Raw genomic sequence first — 27,430 nt, forward strand, 5'->3', positions numbered from 1 at the left:
AGACCACGTCATGTAAAAACATCTATTTGAAATAATTTTATTTATATTTAGATCATTTACCGTAAATCGGTGTGAGATTAGGCATTTTCAAATTTACACACAATACAGTAGGTAGTTATTAACTATATTGGTAGATACCTATGTATTTTGCAAAAATAATAATATATCCTAAAAAATACATTGTGGTCTGGCTTGTGGTCGGATCAGTTTTGTTCAACTTTTCCTACCACTACAAACTTTTGATCAATGCTATTCAAATTGGTTTTTCAAATGAATTCCTTTAAGTACTTGATCACTCTCGATGCTCACAATCTTATATTTACCAGGCATATTCCCCGAAACAGTCAACCTTTCGTAAGTTTCTGGGACATGGCAAACAGGTATCAGAGCAAACAGATTAGGTCCAATCTCTTTGGTCCAGAACCTCACCCAATACCACGTATCACAATATAAAGATCAGGCTGATCCAAAGATATTGAATGGTAGCAGTTCAATCTCTTTGGGCTGATTCATGTTAGCTATCACAATATCCTTAACCTGGAAAGTATTTTACTCTTTGGTATTTTAGATCAACCAAATTGGACCATCTGAACGGTCTTTTACAGTATTTCTGATTTTGAATATTCTTATTTAGAATTTTTTATTTAAATATTTTGTCTATTTTTTAAGAACACAACTATATTTTTTTGTACTAAACGGGCTATAAATGAAATTATTGTAAATAAAATAAAAGAAATGGATTTAGAAATTGTCATCTGGCAGCATCGGTCAAGGATATTTTTGATTTTGAATAGTTCAGCAGTATTTGATGTGCTATTTTTGTTACATAAAATGAATTAGATGTAAACCAAACGAAGATTTTGGGACTGTCAAAATGCCGCAAATACTATTGCTCATTGCCAGCGCGCATTTGGTTTATTGTCCTTTCACAAAGGTGGAGGAAAGTTTCAATATCCAGGCTATGCATGACATTTTATATCATCGACATAACCTAACACAGGTATGTTATCAATTTAATACGTAGCTTGAGGTACCTTATTTTTATCTAGAATTAACCAAAATAATTCTAAACAAACTATTTCATAATAATTTAACAGCACTTTATTGTGACAGTACGGTATTCCCACTGTTTAAAAACCAACAGATCAATGTTTAGAAGCTGGAGAAAATAATAAAATTATATTAATTTTTAGATTTTAAATTATCCAGAATCCCTGATAATATACGGTCAAATATTCTTACACCACCACAGAGTTCTTTTTAATAAAGTATAATAAGCAGTATCGATTCTGACATCTGATAGAAAATGTCAAAATTATAATATTATGACATCTTCAAAACCCCAAATTCAAAAGTGTACAATTTTATTATTATATTTTTGAAAGTCTAGTACATAGTCCTCGACTTACGTGATTACGTCTTCGTTTCGAAGATTTTTGTGTAAGTCGAAAAATCGCGTAAGTCAAATAACACTTAAAATCATGCATTTAAAAAAAAAAATAGTAGGTATGTTAGTTTCAAAGGATAGGTGAAAATAAAATCTCTCCACATAATTACATTCAATTAAGAAAACAATCCTACTCTAATCCTCATTTTTATGATTTTTGCTAGAATCTTGATAAAATTAGAAGCTCCCTCTGTATCTGCGCACTGCACTGGCAGCCTCACCTGTTACTTTGATGTTGTATAGTTTATAGCGCGCTGGAGACTATTAATAAAATTGTCAATGTCAATTATTGTCAATGATTCTCATTGATGCGACCAATTGTACGCTTCAATTGAAGTGCGATTGATATTGACGCCAGTTGCTTGTGAACACCTGCAGAAACAGTACCTACAGTGTGAACAGTATGATGTCAAATACAGATTTAGGCTTTCTTGCCATAATTTTGGCTGTCTGCACTCGGATGAAAGAAAATAGAGGGCGAAACGCTGGTTCAATGAGACTGAGAACCCGCTTCAGGAGTTTTGCGAGATGTTGGACCAGAAGAATACAAAAGTTTTCTCAGAATGGACCAAGAAAGTTTTGACATCTTGTTAGAGCTAATTTGGCTAAACATTGAAAATCATGACACTCATGCGTGATGCGATTCCTGCTTGCTACCGAACGAACGATTGCCAATAATTGCACAGTTAACGATCAATCGGCTGCGTCAATGGCTCCTGGCAATGCGCTTCAATCAAAATTCTCATCATTTGCCGTCAATTGAGACGACACGAATGACAATAGCGTCAATTGTATCTGTAAACGAACAATTGGTGGCATCAATAAGCATCATTGACAATTTTATTGATCGTCGATCGTAAGAAATCATCTGTGTAAATGTATGAGTATCAATACTATCATCATTTTTACACTTTAGGTCTTCAAAAACACTCAAGGCTCCTGTATGAACATAAGATTTATTGGAACGTTGTTGTTGCTGCATATCTTCTATCCATATAACTAGGGAATCCAATCCCGAGCCAAAATTCTAATCCCGGGATTTCGGGATTACAATTTGACAATCCCGGGATCCCGGGACAGGTCCCGGTATTGGCATTTTTTTCCATTGTTAACATAAAATTTTTATATTTACAAATAACATTGATAAAATCGGTCAAAAATAAATCTAGTATAATTTATACTATTTAAAACATTTATTGTTAATATTGTATACATTCAATCTTGGAAATACATAAGTTTAATGGAGTAAATAATATTGTAATATAATTAATAATGTGAATTTAATATGAGATTGCTGTTTCTGATAGTACCTAAAGACATAATGAATGGGTTATCGAGATTTAAAATAGTAAAGCGAATCGTGGTGTAGTTATGGCCTTTGCACTTCATAAATCTAATTAGTCAGCCAAATATGAAACTGCCGTAAAACATATGAGATCATGGTGGAATTACTTTGTTAATAGTGCTAAGCATTGTTTTTTTCCAATCTTTCTCATTTTTATTAATTTATGTGAAAAAATAAAATGAATCGGCAACTTACACATGGGTATAAATCAAACTTCATTCAAACTCAGTTTATTTCTAATGTAGTTATTTGTTATTAAAAGTATTTTTTCTGTTATATTTTTGTTTTTATTTTATTTTCCATAAAAATTGATAAAAAAAATCAAGTTTCGGGATTATGTTTATCAATCCCGGGATTCATAGGAATCGAAAATAGCTCGGGATCCCGGGATTGGAATCCCTACATATAACCAATCATTTTTCCGTGTCTTCTATTAATATTCCTCTTTTCTTGGTAATCGTTGTAGATTACATTGGTACTGATTTTTTTACATGATCCATGATTTGAACTTTATCGAGTATAATTTTATTGTTCTAATCGTAGAATGACACAAAATAAGTTAATAGTTAACGTTAAAGTTAATAGTTAACTGCCCGGTCGGATGTTATTGCTTATGGTCAAAAATGTTGTTTTTAAACAATCGACACATTAACAGTTTTGCTCGGTATACCTGAGAGGTAGCTCGTTATAAAAGTGAATAAATGTATGGAGAAAATCATAAACTAAAATGTCAACGAATGTTTCCTCATTACATCCGAGATCTCGCTATTTCCGTGATCGTAATAAGCAAGTTCGACTGTATTTTTTTTAATCAGTTATGGTTATGCACATACATATCGAACTCTCGCAACTAAATCGCCACAAGTCCAAATTTACGTGTTTTGAGTTAATTACTACGTTTCATTGTCTATCGTTCATAGTATATGTACCGAAAATTTCATATCTCTAAGTCATCAAATTCAAGTCAACACTTCATTCAATATCTAAACATATTTCAAAAACACAGTACAAAAATGCGAAACTTAAAAACATCAAAGCTGATTTTCTCTGTTTGACGTTTTTTGGATTGTGGCAGTTTAGTTGCGATGGTGCGATATTATATCATTATAATTATATTATCTCTTTGGCTAAATTCATTATTTATTTATTATGAAATGTACCTACACTATTTGCAAATTAGTAAATAAACGTAATGTTTTTTGGTTTTAGTATGATCATCATGAGTTTCCTGGAGTAGTCCCTCGAAGTTTCCTGGGTCCACTTATAATATCATTTCTCTCATCGCCGGTGGTGTCCGTTGTGCAATTTTTTGAATGCACAAAATTTTGGTCTCAGTATACAGGTATTGCATGCATTTTTTTAGACTGGCAATTAAGTATAATTTTTAATACCAAGCATATTTTAATCTTTATAAAGTAGATACATTTCCAGTGTACCTTAATTTCGATTCAAGATATTAATTGGACAAATTTTAACTATAGTTTCGGAATTGAATATTTAAGGTGAGTGCAGTGCCACTGTAGTTTTATAAAGACATCCTAGCAACGTAATACGAAGCTTACAATTTACATTTTAAAATTAATCAATGTCAAAAACATCGATAATATTAATTCTGAAAATATGTTATGTTTTTCAATCAAAATCTCTTTCACTGCTGGTATAAACATTTTTCATACCATTTTCAATTTTTTTTTTTTAACATATTGTGGACATTACAAATTATAAGTTTAAGACGTTCACAACATGGCATGAAACATTATTATAATGAAGAAAAGTAATAAAAACGATAAAAATGAAAATATTAAAAGAACATAATATAAAATACAAAAGCGGTGAAAATACAATTGTACATCTATAGCAGTTCAAAGAAGTACACTGAGTTTGCTAAGGAGACCCTATTTTAAGAATTTATAAAATAGCGTCCACGTAAACTCACTCTCACGCAAGTGAACCATTAGAAATGTACATTATAAAATTGAAATATTCGAGATATTGATAGTGAAATTGGAGGGTAATATTATAATTATGTTAAAACTACTGCCATCTAATGATTCTGAATTTGTTTCAGTGAGACTATGCCTTGCAATATGCGTAATACTCTGCTGGTGTAAGTTGAAGAACAGTCTGAGAAAAGTGTTTGGTGGAACGTTCGCATGGTGGTTCACGGCACTGACCGTCACCCAATACCACTTCATGTTCTACCTCAGCCGTCCATTGCCAAATATAATGGTATTGCCATTAGGTATTCTTTTCAATATTTATGAATGGGAATGAATTATTTACTAACATCGACACAGCATCATTAAAAATTCTTCATTTCACTTTCGGCCCATATTCCGTAAAGGTCATACTATTATATACTAACAAACCACCTTCTCTCTTTGCCTTTTTTGCCTTCGCCGGAGAGAAGATGTGGAATTGTTTTTAATTGGGGAGGTGTCAATATAAGGAGTAGTATGAACACTGATTTATTCGGACGAGTCAGTACAATTGAAGTAAAATAGTTTAAAATAAAGCTAGCGACGTCACGCGTCTGAAAAATGCATTTATTTTATCATACGTTGCGTTAAGCGTATGACAGGAAAAAGTATCGAAGTATAGAATATCTCCAACTTATTAATCCGGAAGGCTGATACACTCAGGGAACACAATTAATGGGAACTGGCTTACCCTACTGGGTGTGATATAACAGGCTAATATCTCGAGTGTAGAAAAATATGGGATAAACTTAAACACGTGTTGAAGAATATGCTATTTTCAATAGTTAATAATATGTATTTTAGTTTGTCACATTAATGTAACGTTCTTTCAATCTTTGGGAATGGTCGACGCATTTTTTTTTCTTGTGTTTTATGGCAGTCAGGCCATTCGGTGATAGCTTTTACGTTTCTATTTATTAATCTGTTCTGTGGATAAACTCAACAACATACATAAAGTTATATGTTTGCTAGGGGTAACGAATTTCATTGATTTCTTTAGGTTACGCATTGTAAATCAAATATGACCGCTGCACTGACGATTTTTGTCATTCCCACAGTGGAGACTAATTGGTTTTATGGACGAAAGCGAAGAATTTATTCCAAGAGCCATGCAGTCTGCTTGCTGTCACAAGTAGTTAGCATTAACAACCAACTATTATTTTACAGATTATTATCAGAAAAGTTGTTCGTAAATCAAAATTTTGTTTATCGAAATGTGTGTCTGATTCACCATTATAGTTTGCTGACCGTTTAATGTTTGCGTGCACAAAAAATCGGTGAATCGAATTTTGGTTCTGTAGAATGGTGTCAGATTCTTCTGGCAGTGCAGGCGAGTTATTTAGGTGTTGGTATTGTTACTTTCAAATGACGCTAACACCGTTAAAGTGATTTCGTCGTGGTCGCAATGCAAAAAGAATTTGTCCTTTCTGTACCTACCTATATCGAATTTGTAAAATTCTTTTTCGATTCGGTTACTTAGAGCAGAATTTTGTATATCAAGCTTTCTTGCGTTTTTTGCTTATATATAGAAATGAAGCAAAAAGTTGTGATTATATTGAGATGCACGTCGCGTACTGTCACGCTGTCACGGTGACAAATTTAGTCTATTTCGTCATTTTGCAATAATATATTTTGAACGATCACCATCTCTATAAATTCAATGATTGGAGAGTGCCAATTCTAATGTATTAGTATTTTGAATTATTATACATTATTCATGCTAATTTCAATTAATTTTAACAGTTTCTACGTGTGCGTACGTTAAAATTACTTGGGGATATTACATCCTCAGATAATATTTTGAACAGAACCCAACCTGCAGACCATATATAATAAACAACATTCTTATAGACAATACATAGTGCCAACCGCTAAAAACATTTTAAACACCAAGAAAAACGACATTACACACTTTTTTCCCGTAGTGGCTTACTGTGACGTCACGTGATAGTATGTGACGTGCAGCATAATATAATCACAACTACACTCTATTAATCTTACTACAAACTGAGTTAGATGTTTGCGGAGTTTGAAAGGTTTTTTGTTATAAGTATAGTAAAATGCCACCTTTGACAAACTGGATATTGCTTCAGCGAAGGTTCCATCTGGCAAAAGTTTTTTCTTCAACATTTTTGGTTAGATATATTTCAATGGTAGTTGATTTATTTCAGTTCTACTTGCCCTCGACTGCTGGGTGAACGGAAAACATCCAATGTTTTTGTACACTTCTGGTGCAGCGATTATAATTTTCCGAGCCGAATTAGCAATACTGCTAGGCCAGTTCCTACTGTATGATCTATATTTAAAAAGAATATCGGTGCTTAGGTAAGCAAAAGTCTTTTTTTATTCCATATATTATATTTATCTTTGATTATTAAAGTTTTTCTGCGGCCGCAGTGGAGTAGTGGACCAAACACTGGTCTTTTGAATTGTGCATTGGTTTTTTTTCAATTTGTTTTTGGATCCTGAGCATATATACGTAAACTCGGACATCTACAAAAATGCAATTTTACAGAATTCTTAGAACTCCTGTTTTTATTACTAGGCACCTGAAATTAAGCGAGTATTATAAATACTATTCGCAGTTTATTTATGTCTTATTACATTCTTTCTAAATTATATACTTTTGTCAGAATTGTAGTTGTCCGACTTTCAATCATTCATTAATAAGTAGGGAGCGGATTTATATGCAACAAAAACTTGGATGGACATTAAATCATAAAAATATGTACTAAAAATGAACAAATATGCAGTTAAAAGTTTTTTATAGAAAAAATTTGTAGATGAACACTTCACCCAATATTAATATTGAACAACTAATTATTAATTTTAACCAATGTAATACAATATCAAAAAAAAAAATCACAAATAATCAATATTACATTATAAAGTTGTTTATAATTATTACTTATTATTCAATTATTTGTTTTATTTATTATTGGATAGATCTTCATAGAGGCAGATCCTACAGACCTTCATAGAGACAGATCCTAGAGAAGGACAAGACCCACTTGTAGCACCAGGAAGAATAAGTTTTTATGGCAGCAGTTTTTAGATACTTTTCCGATGCTAATATGGCATTTTTTTTATTGACTGCTTGTGTTATTTTTATGATTCCTGATTAATGTGTAATTCTTGTTTTTAAATTACAGTTTATTGAAGCATGGTATTCCTGCAGCCATTGGACTAGTTCTGTTAACGGTCACCGTGGACTCTTTCTTTTGGTCCAAGTGGACTTGGCCGGAGGCTGAAGTCTTTTGGTTCAACACAATCCTCAACAAGAGTTCTGAGTGGGGTGTATCCTTTACAAATATATTTGATGTTTAAATGAATGTTACCAATATACAATAGATCGATTGTTGACTTGAAATGAAACTCATATAGCGAATCAACCATTTTGGCGAAATCGAGATTTTAAGGAAAATATAATATGTATCCCACTAATTTCGTTGTGTAAAAACGGCGAATTTGTATCTCCACAGGAAAGTACTTAAAAACGATAATCGACTAAAGTTAAATTAATTAAAATTACGAATAAAAAGTGAATGTGACATATTAGGCCTTTTAAAATATTATATAATAATGCCTATTATAATGACAGTATTCTTTCTAAGCTTTATTATAAACTTGTTGTATATTTATAATCATCCACAGGTCATAAACAAATAAATGTCAATAGTTAAAAATCCTCCTCCTGTAAAATAGCATTTTGGTTAATTCGCCCTTTTTACAAAACACCGACGATATGACATTTCAATTAATCTAAACATATGAAAATACGGCTCAAAAGGACCTCAGCAGGTCTATTCCAACCACATGACTCGATAACACCCAATAACACCGTTTAGTTATATTTCCGAGATATCCCCAATATGTTACGGATGAATTTGGTGTGCAAAACGGTTATTTGCGGTTATCTAAAAAGCAAATTTTTAAATTCTAATGGATTTAAGTTTTGTAGGTACTATTCCATTTGAGTTGTTTTTTGCGATCCGGGTTTCGCCTTTTGGCATCTTACACTCACCAAAAGGCAAATATACACTGACAACGGATACAATAAAGTAGGTAAAAACTTTATCACCTACCCATTAAGTCAATAAAAAAATATATAACAAACAAATTATGAATACTTGAAGTGTTCGTAAAAAACCCCCTACCTTATCAATAATAATACACTTTTTTGCGAATTACGACTTACGAATTTTTAAGTTGGTATCTGTGTTTCACTCGATGTTTGAACTCGTGCTTCGGCCAAGGTTGTACGATGCCGTGCTTGCACGGTGTGCTATCACTAACGTCATGATAAAATGACAGCTCGAGGAGTTAATTTATAAACTCACCTTGAGGAACCGCCATAAATGCGTTATTTTTTATGTTTTATATAAAATGTAGTATTACTTACACAATTTTGCAAGATTTTGGAGTTATGTATTATGTTGGAACAGATCTGCTGGGAGCTCTAATTTTTATACAAACTCTGAAATGAGTATTTTTATATTTTTTTTGCATGCAACAAATGGCACATGTCAAACTGCAATTTGCTTTAGCAATTTTTATAGAAACAGAAGGCTACAAATGCAAGAAGATTTAATCTATGGTTAATTTACTTGATTTCATTTTTGGAATATTTTTAGTGTAGATGATTTGGTAGCCAAGTTAATATTTAGAAAATCCGGATATTAAACTTTTTGGTTATTTCATAGTATGTTTGTAGGTGGTATAAACAAAAGGTATATTTTTCTTTAACACCGGAATTACAGACTTCACCATTCTTATGGTACTGGTACTCGGCGTTACCGCGCGGCTTGGGCCCCAGCCTATTGATGGTTCCCATCGGCGCCTACTTTGATAGAAGAGTTCTTGCATTTCTGATACCGTCTGTGATATTCGTGTTCCTGTTCTCACTACTGCCGCATAAGGAGTTACGATTTATAATCTACGTCTTTCCACTCTTCAACGTGGCTGCGGCTGCTGGGTGCAATTATATGTGAGTCTTATTTTAGCAAATTCAACTGACGCCGGTTTACTGTGTCCGGAAACTTGAACGTATGCAGTTCGCCGTATCACACTTCACCGTGAAATGTTGTATCAGAAATATATGGCAGTATATTTAAAACCGTCCAACCTCTGTGGGACGTGTAGTACTGACATAAAATTCATGTCTAAATAATACACGGTTCTTATCGGTTTACAGGAAGCCAGCGGCAAACAAATTTTGAAAATAGCCGAAATACTGGATTATTTGTTAGGTTAAGTTAGGTTAGGTTTTTATTCTTGAATTTTACCAAAATCACCTATGAAAATTAAATTAATGTTCATATTGAATCTAATAAAAATGGAGACCGTATAGTATATGGTCATCTCTTTCTGATAAGAAAGCTCACAGCGAACTGTGCCACGGTGAAATGTTTTACGTACAATTTACATGTACACAATATATAAAGCTTCATTATTTCTTACAAAATCAATCAATATTTCGTCATTTCGCTGGTCCAAATTACGTTTGTAGTGTTCGGACTAATTTTTTTATTTTAAAATGGTCACTGCTACACGCGAAAAAACGTTCCACAACTGTTTGTTCCGCAATGACGACCATCATGCAAATGGCGGCACCGCTATTTGACATTGAAAACAACGCCATTTGGTTTGCATAGACAACGTTTACTGATGTCAAGCGCCACTACATAACGGCACCGTTTTCTTAGAAAACCCTAGTTTAACACATCGGTATGCAATAACTATAACGTTAAACACATATTAGATACTCAGAAAGTAACTGTTTTTCAGAATTTCTAAACCCCCTAATCGAAAATGATAGTAATTTTAGATTTCCTCATTTCGCGATTAATTGGGGTTTCAAAAATAATAGTTTAGAATTTCTAGAGAGTGGTTTTCATTTTTGATATTTCTTTTATCCAGATGGGAGCGAAGAGGGAAGACTACATTATTTAGCCTACTGGCGTGGGGTCTTTTGGGCTGCTTATTTGGCAACTTGGTCTTTTCTTTGGCCTTTGTCAGTGTCGCCGGTGTCAATTATCCGGGAGGAGCCGCAATATCCAAGTGAGTTTAGTAAAAATGTATTTTGCCAGGACAAAGTGAATATACCATTAATTACATTTATTGTCATGATTAATTTTTGTTTACATATTATTGGATGGGAATCGAAGACAACACTTGATAGCGATTTCAGAATATTTTTAGTAGTCAGCAGTACTGACTTTGATTGTTCATCATCGGGGACAAAGTTACAATTTTTTTTGGAAAACGTATATGTAATGCGAAATGACTTCAGCTAACTTATTAATTAACCTTAGCAAGCCTTATTTATTATCAAGTTCACTTTCAAATATAAAGGCTTCATCTACATAGGGGAAGGTTTTTCTTTAACATCCTTACAACGCAATTCGATAAGCTTTTCATGTAACAACTACTAGTTGAAATCGTCGTAATTATCTAAGGCGGCCGTAGTTTAATGGTAAAACATACTGGTGCGAATCCAGCAGATACAGGTTCAAGCCTGTCGGGTGTCGTATTTTTTTTCTACAAAAACGATTTTTTATAATGTATATGCATGAGATGTTTTCAACATATGTATATTCAGTATATAGAATGTTACATTCTGAAATCTTGTGTCTAAGTGTCGAGCCACACCGGGCGACTCTGGTCTCGAGACCAGTCGCGCAACTGGTCTCTTCAGGCGATTTACTCGGGCGACTTGCCGGCGACCAGAGAGGCAGCCAATAATAATAATAATAATGAATGTACACGCAAGTATACAAAAATACGTTCTATCCGCGGCGTGGCTGCCGGCGACTGGTCGCCTAGTGTGGCAGCGCTCAATACATAGTTATATGTTTTCATACATCGCTACCGATCGCCCGACCAGAGAGACCGGGAGACCAGACCGAGCGCACGAACGAGATTTTACTGGTCGCCCGACTTTATTGCATGCGCGACTACTGGGCGACCAGGTGTGGCATGCTCCATATAACTGCATGCATCGGTCTGGTCTCGGCGACTGGTCTCGAGACCAGAGTCGCCCGGTGTGGCTCGGCTCTTATTCGTTGAATAAAAAAAATTGTTTATTTAACATCTTTGACAAGAATGGATGTGTATTTAAAAAAAGTTGTTTTGTTTTAACCCCTTTGTACCCTTTGAATTTACTCTATGTAGGCTAGAAATACCTTAAAAGTTTATCAAAAATAAAGATTTTTTTGTATTTTTATTGAGAAATATGTATGTATAATCTGACGTCTTCTCTGTGGAATAATATCGCTTATGTCATTTCCCGATTCGAAATCACTCTGATCATCAAATCTATCTAAAGCCGTAATTGTCAAAACAATGAGAAAATAAAAAATACCAACACATTCATAAAAGGTTCAGATTACAACATGTGCAACGAAGTTGAATTTAAATAATCTTATATCGATGGCAAAGCCAAATGGGCTTAGGTGACAAATCGCTACTATTCAGGAGAGCAAAAATAGTGAAAAAATTTCATGTTAATGAGAACAACTTCATTTCTTTACAACTTCTTTTTTAGTATTGGAGTTTTTTTTCTTTCATTTATGGTAGAATAATATTGTTTTGAGGTATGTAGTGTTAATCTATTTATTTATTTGCAATTAGAATTTTTAAATCAGTTCATTCATTTTGTTTATCCAAGAAAAAATTTCATTTAAATTTCATTCAAAAATTCATATAGAAAACAACGAATTGTTTTTTTTTCATTATTTTATCCATGTTTTTGTTCGTATTTCTGTTATGTTTTATTTGTTTGTTATAATCATATTAATTTTGGTACGTTACGTTAATTCTTATTGGCTTTCTGTATGGTTATCACTTACCACTTATGCCCAAATTAGAAAATCGTAACACTGTTTGCAATCATCTATGAAGAACGCCCTTTTGCCTGTCTGTGGATATTTTTTTGTAAACCTAACCTCACACTTAACTCAAAATCATCAAAATCTTACTTACGCCCTTTAGTTTGGAGCAGTCAATATAAACAATAGGCTACAAATTTTGAGTAATTTGCAGAATGTGGTCTCAGCACAGGCAGATATATCGGGGTATTATTACTTTCTAGCTAGGGTATTATACTTTCTCAATATAAAAAACATAGAATCTTCATATTGATTGTGCATTTTTCAAATATTCCAGATTCCACCGGATGGCAGCTAACGAAACCTTTGTAAACGTACACATCGATAATCTTGCCGCTCAGACTGGTGTCACACGATTCACCCAATTGAATGAAGACTGGATGTATAATAAGGAAGAGTCTCTGACGCTTGAACGATTACAAGTGTTCACGCATATTATCATCGAAGGCAAGAGTAAGTACTCTGCCCATCTAAAACCTTTTACGAGAACGCATAATTTGCTGTCGTCTGTCGACGGATTTTCTCATATATCATTCAATTACCAAAGTATGCCGCCCTTTAAAATTAAAACTAAACCCACATTGTATATTTTGGAAAGAAAGGCGTGGCGAGAGAATCTGTTCGGAGTCGGCTTGCCTAAGTTGGAAACTTTCAGTTATTCGGAAGACAGTGATTATGATGAACCATTTGAAACTTTTGATAGCTCCGTTGAAAGTACGTTGGAGCAGGTTTATAAGGATGATGTTATACCGCCTATTGAAGAAGTGATAGAGCAGTCTGAATCAGCGGTGCATGTCAGAGACAATATTAAGAGTATTATCGAGAAATATAAAGATAATGATGAAATGGAATTGGTCGAAAGTAAAAATGAAACTAACAATGCCGTCTTACTGGAGGTGGTAGAAGAAATAGGGACGATAGATGTTGAAGTCGTCAAAGCCGTTGAGAATGAACTGGAAAATGTGAGTTTGGAAGGTGGCGATAATGCAATGCAACCGAAACGTAGAAAGTGGAATACGGAACGAGCGAAAAATAAAATAATGGCTTCTGCCAAACAGAAACTTAAAGAATTGATCGCTAAACACAAGCAAAAGAGTTTGATAATTGAAGATTTGAAGAAGGTAGAAGATAATGTCGAAAAGGGTGTAGAAGAAAATAATGTACTATTAGAAATTCCTCAATCTATTAAGGAGAATAAGGATAATATTGAATATAATGAGCCTGAAATTGTTCCTGTAAGTGCTCAAGAAGCAGAAGAGGTCCAGTCGGTAGAAACCAATGAAGACAACGTCAAAGTACACGACTTGAAAGATTTGATTCAGAATTCTTCCATTCAAGAGATCGTCGACGAGGTGCTCAAGAAAATGTTGGAAAAGAAAACTGACGGCGAAGACGTCTTCGGAATTAAAGACTTAGAGAATCCCGAGTTGAGATCTGCCATACAGCAAATTGTCGAAGATATCATAAACGAAAAGATTAGCTCGGGCGCCTTGCAAATCGACCCTAAGGATATCTTCAACATGGATAAGAAGGAAGGCGTGGCCACCGTGGACATAGTCCAAGGAAGTTACGACCCTCGTAATGATGCTGAACAATACAGCAGCGAAACGGATAACCAAAAATAGTTTGAACATCAATTATTGCTCAAACCAAAAATGACATAAATAATTGGCTGTTAGGAAACTTACATGGATAACAAACTGTTTATTGCCCAAAGTGGTTTTTGGAAACCATATAGGTTCCTACCTGTGAGGAAAATATTGGATTGGATAAGATTCTTAATGCTTCAAAGGAAAAAAAACTATGTAGATAGGTAAATTTAACAAATCACTTTTACAATCATAGATATTTTTATATCGATGTCACCACGAAGATTCCTACATAATTTCTTTACTTCTAATGTATTATTTTAAAGTATATATACTATTGGGAATTTCTTGTGTAGTATTTACAAAGTTTCTGGATTATTGTGTCGGTTATAGAAAGAATAACTTTTTGTATTACATCTCTTCTTGGTCGTTTCTCGTTGCCGCTCGGTTCTCTGTCTCTCTTGGGATAGAGTGAAGGCTGCTCCCAGTAAGTTCCTTCATTTGGTCGCTCTAGCGTGCGGAAGCTCTTCCTCTTTGCCTTTCTAGAGACTACCCAAAACCACCAATCTCTCCAGTTTATCTGATGCACGCCGAATAATATTTCCAAAAAACTGCATCTCAGACATATTGTCGAGAGACGTTCCTTTATTTGGAGTCTCTGGATGATGAAATACGAAGCATTTGGCGCTAACCCCACATTTCGAAGGGATCGATTGTATTATATACCTATCTTAATTTTGTATTTGCTATCTGGAAAGTATACAAAAATTATTTCTTGAATAATTCTGTTATTGATCAATAATTGAGATTTCACGAAGAGTTGAAGCTTTCGAGATGTGTCTCTATAGACGCTTCCTCAAAATTCCTTGGACTGACCGGGTGACAAATGTTGAAGTTCTCAATCGAATGGTAAAAGACTGAAAAGTTCTGCATAGTATCAAAATAGGTCACATTATGAGAGGACAAAAGTACAGCATTCCCCAACTTGTCAGTCAAGGAAAGATCAATGGTAAGCGTAGCATAGGACGATGCCGCATTTCGTGGCTTAAGAACCGCTGTGATTGGTAGCTTCAATTAACTGTCCTGGGTAGGAGATGACAAAGCTAAGATCGCCTTGATTGTGGCCGACCTCTGCTCACTGCTGCTTCACAGAGAAAAAGAAACTTATTATGTAATTGCATGAAATCTTTCTTTGATTAAAAATTATCCAAAATCGTTGATATTTATGTAATATTAACTAAACGAATTGATATCAGTATATCCAGAAACTTGTACGGATTAATCATTATTCTTTATTATCCGGATGTCCAACATAATCTTATGAAAAAAAAATGAATTGTTACTATCGAAATGGAACCACAAGGTAACTAACATTTTGCCAAGTAGCTGGTCTACGATATCGTAAATATGTACATAAAAAATATATAAAATTTATACCAGAATAATAATAATATGTAAGGTTGTGTAATTATAGGCGTTTTACATAAATATATATAGAGCAATCATATACGAATAAAATATTTATTGTCTAAAACAAATTCTAAATGACATTTTGTGATGTGTTATTGTGTGTAGGTTGATTGTCATATTAATTTTGATTCTAGTATCTATATCATATCTGTATTATATTATGATTAAGAATATTATCTATATATTATTCAATATAAAAAGATCAGTTGCATGTCAGCCTACATGACAATATTCTAATACTTTCTCACTGAAATTTGTTTACTGAGATGACAGCATCAAAGAAACTCCTCCTTTTTATCCTGTTGATATTTCTTTAAGCTCCATGCTATCTATAGTGGTCGTTTCAGTATCGGTGGGAGAGGTTCGAATCCCACATCTGCGAAAATCACATCCTGTTTTCTGTCGAACGGTATAGTAGTTTCTATTCTTTTCTGAGTACACTAATATCTCGTTTTACGACTGAGATACGTTCCTGGAAATTTGACCATGTAACGAATCAATTATTTCCATAAAATTTTCATATAGTGACGTATAAGTGTACCTATTGCACTTAAAACAATAATAATATTGACATAAACAGAATTTGGATTTGTTATTGTTACCAATTCAAGTAAATCTCGATTTGCTAACTTTAGATTGATTATTTTCTCCTGTTTTATATTTACTCATATTAAATTTAATATTGTTGATTAGTTCTTAAAAATCGTGTGGGGGTGTGGATTTGTCATTTTTGCGTTTGAAGTTGAATGTTGGCAATCTACACATAATATTATCAATCTACACTACAATACTACAATCATTATAGTTGGTACATAATCCTCTCGAAATCATCTTACGGAGTAATTGCAATTTGAAGTTTGACGTGCCCTTTAAAAACAGGAATAATGTTAATTTCTTTGCGCTTTATGTGCATGTTCTATATATCGGATGACCTTGATTTTTTTTTTCTAGCATACATATTTATATTATATAGACACATAATCCGTTGTTAAAACTCTAAATACCTAAATTGTTGACTTACCAACTTTTGGCAGTAACTCCACTTATATTATGATGGTTTTACTGTCACAGACTGTCCCATTTTATTTTGAAAATGCATAACTTCGGTAGAGTTGGACGTCTGTCATTTAGTTATCCCCATTTTTACAGGGATTTATGAAAAGTAAAGAGACGAAAACATCTTAATAAAACATCTGAATCCACAATAAGGATCATCCATATAACACATGCCAACGATATTGAAGAAAACCTATATCATAGATATGGACCCTAAAGATATGATAAGGGCAAAAAAAAACTCTGAAAGTAAACTGTAATGAAGACAAATTGGAACTTGCTTCAGTGATTTTTATAGGGTACGTAACTACAGAAAGTTCTATCTTGAAGAAGATTCAACATTTTTGCGTCACACCATAATGGGGAAAGGCGGTCTGGTATAATGTGTTGACTTGTGAGAAAGGGGATGTGGGTGTGTTGAAACTTTGATGTTACATAATAATTCATTAATAACTTTATACTGAAATTTATTATTTTTAATGAATGAGGGGAGGGGAGACCTTAAAACTACTACTACAAAATCGTGTGACAAGGAATACCCCTTATATAAATAATTGAAAATTGTCTTTTCTTTGTTAGGGTGTTTTGTATATTATAGCCAAATAAATGTGCCTTTAGTTAAATATAATTAATTACTCATTGCTTTATGATATCTATTTATACATGCTTTTTATATTTATATAAATAATTTATTTATTTAAAAAAATAATTTGCATTTACCTGTAATATTTTCATGGCGGTTTTTTTTATTTTTTGAACTCTTTATTTTTATTATCAGTGTTGTATTATATTATTGCATTTACATACTATTATGCTTAAAACGTATGTTTTTAATCCCAATGTAAGATGACCCCTATTTAAGAAAACATCGCTCTATTCAGAATATATATAATATTGGTGGTGTTTCTAGGGATTGCAATATCGAATGAAAATACGAATACCGGTATTCGTAAAATAATTGGAAAAATAGAAGTATCTACCAATAAATATATTATATGTAAAAATCTTTTTATAGTATTAATATTTTATAGCATGTGTCATTGTTGATCACCAAGGACGATGAATGGCAAGGGAAGTAAACCAAACGTCGCGAAATCCGAAATAAAATTACAGTCCCGTTAAACCTTTTATGTTAATTAATATATTTTGTTTTCACTTTCAATACCGAATATATCGGTATCGTAAAATGCTAGGATACCGGTTTTGAAATATCGGTATTGCAATCCCTAGATGTTCCTATTCGTGTCCGGAAACTTGTATGTATGCAGTTCGCCATATCATACTTCACCGTAAAATGTTGTATCGGAAATATATGGCTGTATATTAAAGACCGTCCAAACTCTTCCGGTCGTATAGTACTAACAAAAAATTCATGTCTAAATAAAACACGGTTCTTGTCGGTTTACACTTTAAAGGAAGTCATCATTTGTTAGGTTAGGTTTTCATTCTTGAATTCATGAATTTTGCCAAATCAGCTATGAAAATTGAATTAATGCTCATATTGAATATACGGTCATCTCTTTCCAATAGAAAGCTCACGGCTAACTGTGCTATGGTGAAATGTAAACGTTTCTATTAGAAATACAATACATTCAAGGTTTTCATTCTTGAATTCATGAATTTTGCCAAAATCAGCTATGAAAATTGAATTAATGTTCGTATTCAATCTAATAAAATTGGAGACCGTATAGTATACGGTCATCTCTTTCCGATAGAAAGCTCACGGCGAACTGTGCCACGGTGAAATGTTTTACGTACAATTTGCATGTAACCGTTTCTACTAGAAATACAATGCATTCAGTTGCAATGTTATCGTGCTAATTATTCTAATTAAAACAAAATGATAAAGACCAATATGTAATTATTGCACTAAAGAGAATATGGATTTAATAATCTATTATGAAGAGTGATATTATACTGCCCTATGGTAGAGCGTCCGTCTCTGATGTCGGCGGATGCACGATTGTATCTCGTATTTAGCTAAAAATATGTAAAAACACAATGATTAACAACTATTCCTTGTTATTTCAAACACAACTTTGTGCTGGCCTATATGCTCCACATCGAAACGAAAATGATAGTGATATAATTAATATCTTCATAATAGTTATTAAACAAATATCTTCTCTTGTAAATACACAGTTATATAAATATTTTTACGACTGGTTAATTACTATGACTGTAAATAAAATTTTACTTAGCGAAAATGGGTTTTCCCAGTGATTTCTATTATGTATGTATCAACAAAGCTATTTCTTATGTAATCGTGTATATATCTCTTTTTGAACTGAATACTTTTTTTTTAATCTTTCTAGTCTAGCTTCTTCTTTGAAGTGTTTTAAGTTGCAATTCTATTTATTACGTTCAGTACCTACATGCATAGTGTATTCCGAAAACTACTCCATCTGAAAGTTGCATTGAACACGACTGCATTTTATTTGGTTATATTATAATGTTTTTAATTCCACATATATTTTTGTTAATTAAGTTGTGAAATTAAATAAATAAACCGTTTTTGAATATGAAACTGTTTTTCTTGTGGTGGCTTACCTTCCCTTCGACTTAATAGGCTGGCGGTCGACAATCTTTTCAGACTTACGGGGGGGAGGCTGCATTTAACTTTTAGTTTTAAAACATAGGGGCGTGAAATAAATGTTCAATAATAAAGTCGATTCTTCTTAATTAGCACACATTGAGACAAGGGCATTTTGGCTTAATTAATCAAATTCCACAAAAAATAAGGTAGTAGTAGAGTATTTTTATATATTATACAATTAATCTGTAATCTGTTTTTTTATACTTTCACAAGATCAGCATAGGTAGTCAGTGTACGCCAATTCCTCACACAGTTGATTTTCTTGCTGTAAGAGCCGCAATATGGTAGATTTTGCTACACCTTATCTCAGTGAGCCGATGTTGATGGGCGTTACATAAATGGCTGGCTTTTAATTTTATCCAGCGAAGCAATTTGTAGCCGAAAGTGTCAAATCGCTTTTTGACATCTTGGGAAGGGTCATAAAATTGACAAAAGGTAAATTATTTATATATGTCGAACACGCGTGGCGGTAACTGAATACGGTACGGTAGTAGTAGGCCTAATGACTGGCGCAACGGTAAACATTATGTGATATGAGGTTACGGCCAAAGTTGGCAAGTCTCGAAATTATGTTATGGAGTAATTGCAGTTTGACATGTCCTCCAAAGTCGGGCATAATGTTAATTTTTTGGTGGTTTATGTGCATTTTCTATATATGAAGCGTCTAATTCCAAAAAGTGATAAGTCCACATTTGGTCAAAATCGAGAAAAAAATACGCACGTATACTTTGTATAATTTTACACAATATGTATTGATCTATAAATTCCAAAATGCGACATAACCCTACGAAAAAAAATATTTGAAGTCTCGATTTATTACAAAAAGCGCCAAGTCCGTGTTTCATAACATTTAAAGCTTGGTTGATTTTGCGCGTGATTAAGTCAACCAATTAGGGAACGTTCACTATTGAAAAGGGCGTCTCCCATGCTGTAGCATCTGGTAAACTCATGACAGTGCCACGGAAATATGTGCCTTATGCGGAATAAATTTAAAAGTGAGGTACAAATAGCGCTTTGTCCAATTTTATTTTGCCTATATTTATTACATTTAAGAGTTTATCGCCCGAAACAAATTGCTATTTGGTTCTAATTTTGACATAGAATACAACGGAAAAAATAATCTCATGCTAATACAAATAATTGAAGCTTGAAACATAAAAACGTTGTTTCCCGAAAATATTGAATTGTGGACTTGTCGCATTTTGTAATTAGCGCCTCATATCGGATAACCTTGAATTTTTTTTCTAGCATACATATTTATATATAGACACAACCCGTTAACTCAAATACCTAAATTATCGACTTAACAACTTTTGGCAGCAACCCACGATATGTATTGTCATCTTAAATTTACTGTCCCAATTAAGCAATGTTATTCACAGTAAAGATAGCTCCTTGAGACTTGGTCCAAATAAGCGGCTGTCCCAATTAAGAGGGTACTTCAGTAAAACGGCAAATAATTTTCAACTATAGGTACTACGAAATTTTGGACTCGCTGGCAATCGGAGAGCGAACGTCGAGTTGTGAACACGTCAATTTGTTTCGTGATGGCGACGGGGGTATTAATTCTTAAATCGTGTAAAGATGACTAATAAACGTTACCCATTTACTTGAAAAAGAAAACATGTCGATGAATATATTATTATTGTTACTAATAGAACAATAAACAGAACATTAAATGGACGCATGTTGGATTTATATGACAAATTATATTTCGTTCGGCATGCGTCATTTGCACAATCCGCGTATCGCCTAGCCATGTTCTTTTTAGACCATGCCTCAACTAAGGTATAGCCTTAAGCGGAATTATCTTTACTAACGAAAGTGCCTTTTTGTGTATGCCATCCAATTGTAGATACAGATTTGCAGCATTCAATTCGTATAGAAATTATTCAATATACGGGTTATGTTAGCATGGTCAACAATTTATAGGCAACAAAAAATGTTAAATCAGCCAGGCAATCATTTTTTTAGACTCCTTGACTTTTGGTTAATTAAAACAAACAACATTGTTTCTAGGAATAATATTTATTTTATAACTCTAACAATATCATTCTTATCGTAATATTTATTATATAATTAGTGTATTTCAACAATATGTTACAGGACATTGCGACATTTATTACAATTAATTCATAGACTACAATACAAAATACACTTATACAGCGATAATATAAAAATATTCCAACTAGTTGAGCTTAACAGCTGGGTAACCTATATTTTACCATTTAAAATAATGATTATAATAGCATGCGGATTATATTGTGAGGAAGACATTATTGTAAAGCTGTTTGCCAACAACCTTTTGTAGAATGTATATCAGTGCATATAACTAAAAGTGGCATATATATATATTAGTACGGAGACGGCTTATTAGCTTCCCATAACTAAAATTCATTAAATAATCGGACGTGCTGTAGAATTCTAAGTATGCTTTTTCACGTGTAAAAGAGAAACAAAATACTTGCCAGTTCTCCACAAAGCAGGGATGTTTTTGAAACTATGGAGCCATAAAGGTAACTGATTTTAAAACCAATAGTTTAATTTATTTATTGCAGGCCCCTCATCAGAAATATAGGTGTTATTTTGATCTCAAAAAGGATCCTTTCAAAGAAAAATAAAACAATTCTCTACAACACTCTTCCACATGCAGTATTAATGTATGGATCAGAATGCTGGGCTCGGTAAGAGAAAATGGAAGAAGAACCATAAGAATCTTTGGGGCTACTAAAGAAAATGGCATTGGAGGCACAATGAGCGGCTGTACACATATGGTATGTGAAAATGTAGACTATTCTGGATCGGTCACGTGCATAGAATGCTGGAGAAGTTACAAGCAAAGACGAGCTGAGCTATGTAGGCATTCCGTGAGGGCAGCAGATGGTTGGAGGTCACGGGGGATTTATTGATGCTCGGCTAAAGCAATTGGAGAATGTTAGGATTTGTAATGCCAGAAATTATGATACTAGGATGTCTAACGGGGCTCGTAAACGAGCAATTTTTTACAGCAATTGTGTTGCCGTTAATAGTTCCCCAAAACAGTGGTCAACGTTGCCGAAATTTTCCATCTATTGCCCATACTTTCTGGCAGCATGGTTGGTCGATATATCGAAAGGTCTATGGATTTTTCCCATATTTCCGATTGCATTCGATATATCAACCAACCGTGCTGCCGGAAAGTATGGGCAATAAATGGAAAATTTCGGCAACTTAGATTACTATTTTCGTGTTTACGGGAACTATTAACGGCAACACAATTTCCGTATAATATTGCCGTAAAAAGCTGCTCGTTTAAAGCCCCTTTAGAGTTTTGAATTACATATTAAAAACTTAACCACACTCAACTATAAGAAATAGATACAAAAATAAATAGGTACATGAAACACATACAACCTAACAGTAAAACAAAGAAATTTGACCAAATTCAATATAAATAAAAACGATGCGAAATAATTTTTATGGCGACTGTAAAAACAAGTATGTCACTTTGGTACAGTGCAACTTTTGTAAGTTAGTACCCATGTCATGACAGTAGTTTATGAAGCTACAAAAATTCACCATTCCTCGCACACAGCATTGGTTTTATGATTTACTATCACTCCTATGGAGTAATGGCATATTTAAAAAAGTCAAGAGGACATAAAAAAATATCACATATTTAATAATATTGCAGATTATGTAATTATTGATTAATGTCTCACAAGTTTCATTTTTAAAAATCTATTATCATACGAACCAGCGAAGCTATTCTATACACAAGGCGGATATCGACGGTAGTTTATCATATTTATGTATTGAGGACTTAATTTTTACAATAACTTGACCGTCTAAATCAGGGGTTCACAAAGTGTGTCCGGCGGGCCAATTATGTCCCGCGTGACTTTTTGATGTGTCCCGCGAGATTTATGTTAAATGTGTATTATTTTTTATTCTTCATATCGAATATTAAAAATTACATTTAAAATTAAATATCCTCTGGATGAATGGTCAGATACTTTGATATTTGTGTATGCGGATGTGCGAAGTGAGGGACGTTTGGCACAAGCGCAGTTACGGGCACACTGCTGCCATAGTTTTTGTGTTGTTAGCTGTAACTTTCGTCATAGTCAATTTCGCATCTGTTTTGCGTATCAACACCACAAAATTTGAGCCTAGATAGCAGGACTTTGTTTCAAACAAACAATTGCATAAATCACATGGTGAAAAAAATTTTTAGCCTTGTTTTTTAAAAAAAAATATTTCAAAATTGTCCATCTGACGAAAAAGTTTATGAAGCCCTGGTCTAAACCGTAAATTGTGTTATGTTTTAACAGCCCCTCTCTTGGCTGTGTTAACTATTAGAGCGAGATAAGACAGTTAACTTATTGAAACAATTAAGCGCCTCAATACATAAATATGATAAAATATATCGCTTTAGCCCTCGATAGCTGTCTTGTGTATAAAATAGATTCACAGAAGTTGCTGTATAATATTGCAACGCTTCCGGAGTAATAAAAAAATATAAGATATAAAAAAATAAGTTTTACAAATAAGTACAAATTAGAATATAAAATCATAAATTAAATTGTTTACTAATGTTTGTTCTAATAAAACTTGTCTTATAACTAATCTATATTTATTTAATTTAGTTTATCACTCTTAATGCAGTTTGCTTACTTTAAAAATTTTCTCTGAGAAGAACAATTCTTGTTTTATAACATGGGAACATAATATTACGTAATAGTTAAGTCACAGATGAAAATAAATTCATTAATTTGTATTAGAATTCACTCGGTAGGATTCACTTTTTGCAAAGTAATAATATAAATTGTATTAAATTCTGCAGGTTGGTTTATTAGTTGATAGCTTGTTAATACAGTCGAACTTAGTTATTACGATCACGGGAATAGCGAGACCTCGGATGTAATGAGCCTATATATTATAACATGCACAGTAGAATAAATCACAATCTGTGCAATTTCAAGGTTAAGTTGTTCCACTATACAATTAGTGCTATAGAAACTCACCCATAAACGCAAATCAACCTGTTTTAAAGTGAACTTAATGAAGTTAACACGGTTTCTAAAAATACTAATTATTAAGCCGGCTCTCAGACCTAAACTCACCTCGTCTGCCATAAATCAAACCTTATAGAAACGTCGCTTCGGTGTTGTATATGAAGACGGTTGTGTGTAACTTCCCGAAACGTATATATATTTGGATGTGGCGGTATAGGAATGACCAATTCGTAGGTGTGCATATGCGTTCTGCCGTCTTCGACTCGCAGCATGAAACGCATGCGATTTGTTGATAGCAGCCCTAGTAACTAAAAAATAGTACTCGACCAATCTGCGGAGCTCCATTTGGCAACGTGTGTTTTGTGAGTAACAAAGACGTATTCGACACGTTGCAGACGAGACGAGTTTTGATGTACGAGTCGGCCAAGACATTTTCTCTGAATAGTCACTGTAGTGACTGAGAGGGAAGACCCCAAACATAAACAGAGACAAATCATTTATCTTTATAGTCTTGGTAATGGTGTGTCGACTGGAATAGCTATCGAATAATAAATCAACCTGCAGAATTTAAAATAATGTATATATATTATCACCCTTTTGGTTAGAAAAATAAATTCAATTTAAGTAACGGCTATCACACATGGTTTCAGTTAAGATACAGATTGGACTAGAGAGACGATGATATTGTGCAGTGGTGAGAAAGATGTATTGATACCGGGCACGCATGGTTTGACACAGTATTTCTCAACCTTTTTGAATTGCAGAACATTTAAAACACTTTTGAAGGATATACTTTGCTTTAAAATACATGTAACAATTAATATTCTTAATTACATTGTGCACAAAAAATGAGTGCTGAACACAATAATAATATAATTTTTTTTAATAAAAAATAAAATAAGTTTAAATAATACTAGTGTAAAAATAACTATAATAATACCCATATATTCTTTGATAAATACAATGAGGAATTCCATATGAAGCTATACTTTTCACTCAATAGGAAATACATTAATAATTAATCAATAAACAGGTGTGTACAATGAATCTCCAAAAAGGTGCACATTTAAAGCAACATAAGAAACCTTGAAACAGGGAAAAGGGTGTTTTTATTACCACTATGACACATCACTGAGACATCCAGGAATGAGAAAATGACATATATGTATTGACTTCACCAGGCATCAAACCTGCAGGGCTATTCTAAACAGTTAACACGGTAACATGTTTCCGTTATTTTTAATGGTAAAAAATAAAACAATTCCATAAACAAGGCGGTATCTACGATAATAATAGTTAACTGTGTTACTCAACGATATTTGACAGCTTGCGGTTAACGCAATGATGTGCAGCCGTGTTAAAAAATATCACGCCTGACAGTTAACTTCATGGGGTAATTAACTGCCTGAATATGACATATCATATTTATCACTTTTTTATTGGTTTTGGAGTTAAGTGATATGTTAAAATAGCCCTGCTGGAACCTCTGTTGTGAGATGCTAGTGCCTTAAACTTCATACTATAAGGGGCACCAAAAATAATAATGTCATGTGTGTAATTGAAATGCGTCCATCGGTGGACAAAATTTTCGAACTCCTATGTCCGATTCTAAGACCATATGGGCCTCTACAAAGTGGAGGTTTGTGTTAACAAATTTATGTTTTTTTACGAGAAATGTATGTTAGCCACTTGCTCAACCCGTTAGGTCCATACTCCGACTCCAAACACATATTGAAAAACAATATGTGTATTTGCCAGATCCTGGATTTGAACACGACATTATAAGCAGACACATTAGCCGCTTGACCATCATTGGCATCCTGGAATTATGCCTACAAAAAACATACAAGAAGTGAGTGGCAATTTTCAGGACCTTAATTCAATGCTTTGATGCATGTTCACAATGTTAGATTTGTATGATGCTTTGGTGGATGTTTAATTTAGGCGAAAACAAAATTTCATTGGAGCATACTGCTCTTCCCTTATTGCGGACATTATTTAAGGAACAGTTAAGTTTAAGACACTAATAAAGAGTGAATATCCTCTGCTGAGTGCTAAAGTTTAAGGAATTTCAGTTCTGTTTGTTTGTTTGCGGCAGCTGATAATAATGAAAACGGATTATCGCTCAAAATCCAACGAGTAAAGGTAAATGAGAACAGGCTCATTCACCCCACTAATTGGTTCTAATGGCACTGTAAAACAACAAAGTTTGAAAATCACTTTACTTAGTGTATGGTCAAATATATTACACTGCCAGGAACGTTTTGCACTCCCACTTTTGTGTACCTGTTATGTCTCTCTCCTATCCTTGCGTGCCATCAGTATCAATTAATAGCGTGGTGGAAAAAATGACTGTCGATCAGACAGAAAATTATACACAGTTACTGCCATGTCTATTTAGGGCTTTATGAAAAGTCAAAAGGTCCGATATGCTGTTAAAATAAATAAATGAAATCGACTTGTAATTAACATAACGTTTCTAATTAAATTTAGTGGAATTCCTCAGTATATAGTATGTTGCGTTTAAAATTAGACTTACGATAACATAATATGTGTTTAATACAGACAAACACAGAAAGCTATTTTTACAGGCACAAGGAACAGTATAGATTTAGTATTATTGTATAGACTTAAATCATATTTATTTATTTGATTATTATTGTTGCTTATAATATATATCTATTATTAAGTACATCGCTAAGGGTCTATTAATTGTGGTGTAAAATGTTACTACATATTTCTGATATTTATAAACAGATATGACATACCAATACATTTTGTTGTTTAATTCAAGCATATTTTTCATTTCGTAAAGATGGGAAAATATAAACAAATCTTTAAGGCAACTCATACTTAACGCTCCACTAGATGTATTCTCATCAAAACTATTGGTATAAGTCAATAACTGTATTTCACAAATATCAAAAAATAAAAAAAAATACATATGAGTTGCCTCGAGTCACAAGTCACATTTTGCAATTTTGTCATTTTTGAGTTGTGATTCTAAAGGCCATTATTTATGGAACTCAGAAATAATGGGAACTGAAATACTTAATGGGTAA

The 27,430-nt window shown here is 33.3% G+C and overlaps 1 protein-coding gene across 1 annotated transcript; it reads left to right on the top strand.

The window, feature by feature from the left end:
- The first annotated feature begins 766 nt into the window (after positions 1-766).
- Positions 767-15,773, top strand: Alg12 (Alg12 alpha-1,6-mannosyltransferase). Its single transcript, XM_085948673.1, has 8 exons — positions 767-1,000; positions 4,002-4,134; positions 4,861-5,034; positions 6,943-7,096; positions 7,924-8,068; positions 9,532-9,758; positions 10,691-10,831; positions 12,938-15,773. The coding sequence occupies exons 1-8, from the start codon at positions 875-877 to the stop codon at positions 14,283-14,285; spliced, it is 2,448 nt and encodes an 815-aa protein (XP_085804799.1). The 5' UTR covers positions 767-874; the 3' UTR covers positions 14,286-15,773.
- Positions 15,774-27,430: the final 11,657 nt, after the last annotated feature.

The sequence above is a fragment of the Rhyacophila brunnea genome, unplaced genomic scaffold, assembly GCF_057557595.1.
Source record: "Rhyacophila brunnea isolate RB1 unplaced genomic scaffold, BYU_Rbru_1.0 scaffold_20, whole genome shotgun sequence".
Lineage (NCBI taxonomy): Eukaryota > Metazoa > Arthropoda > Insecta > Trichoptera > Rhyacophilidae > Rhyacophila > Rhyacophila brunnea.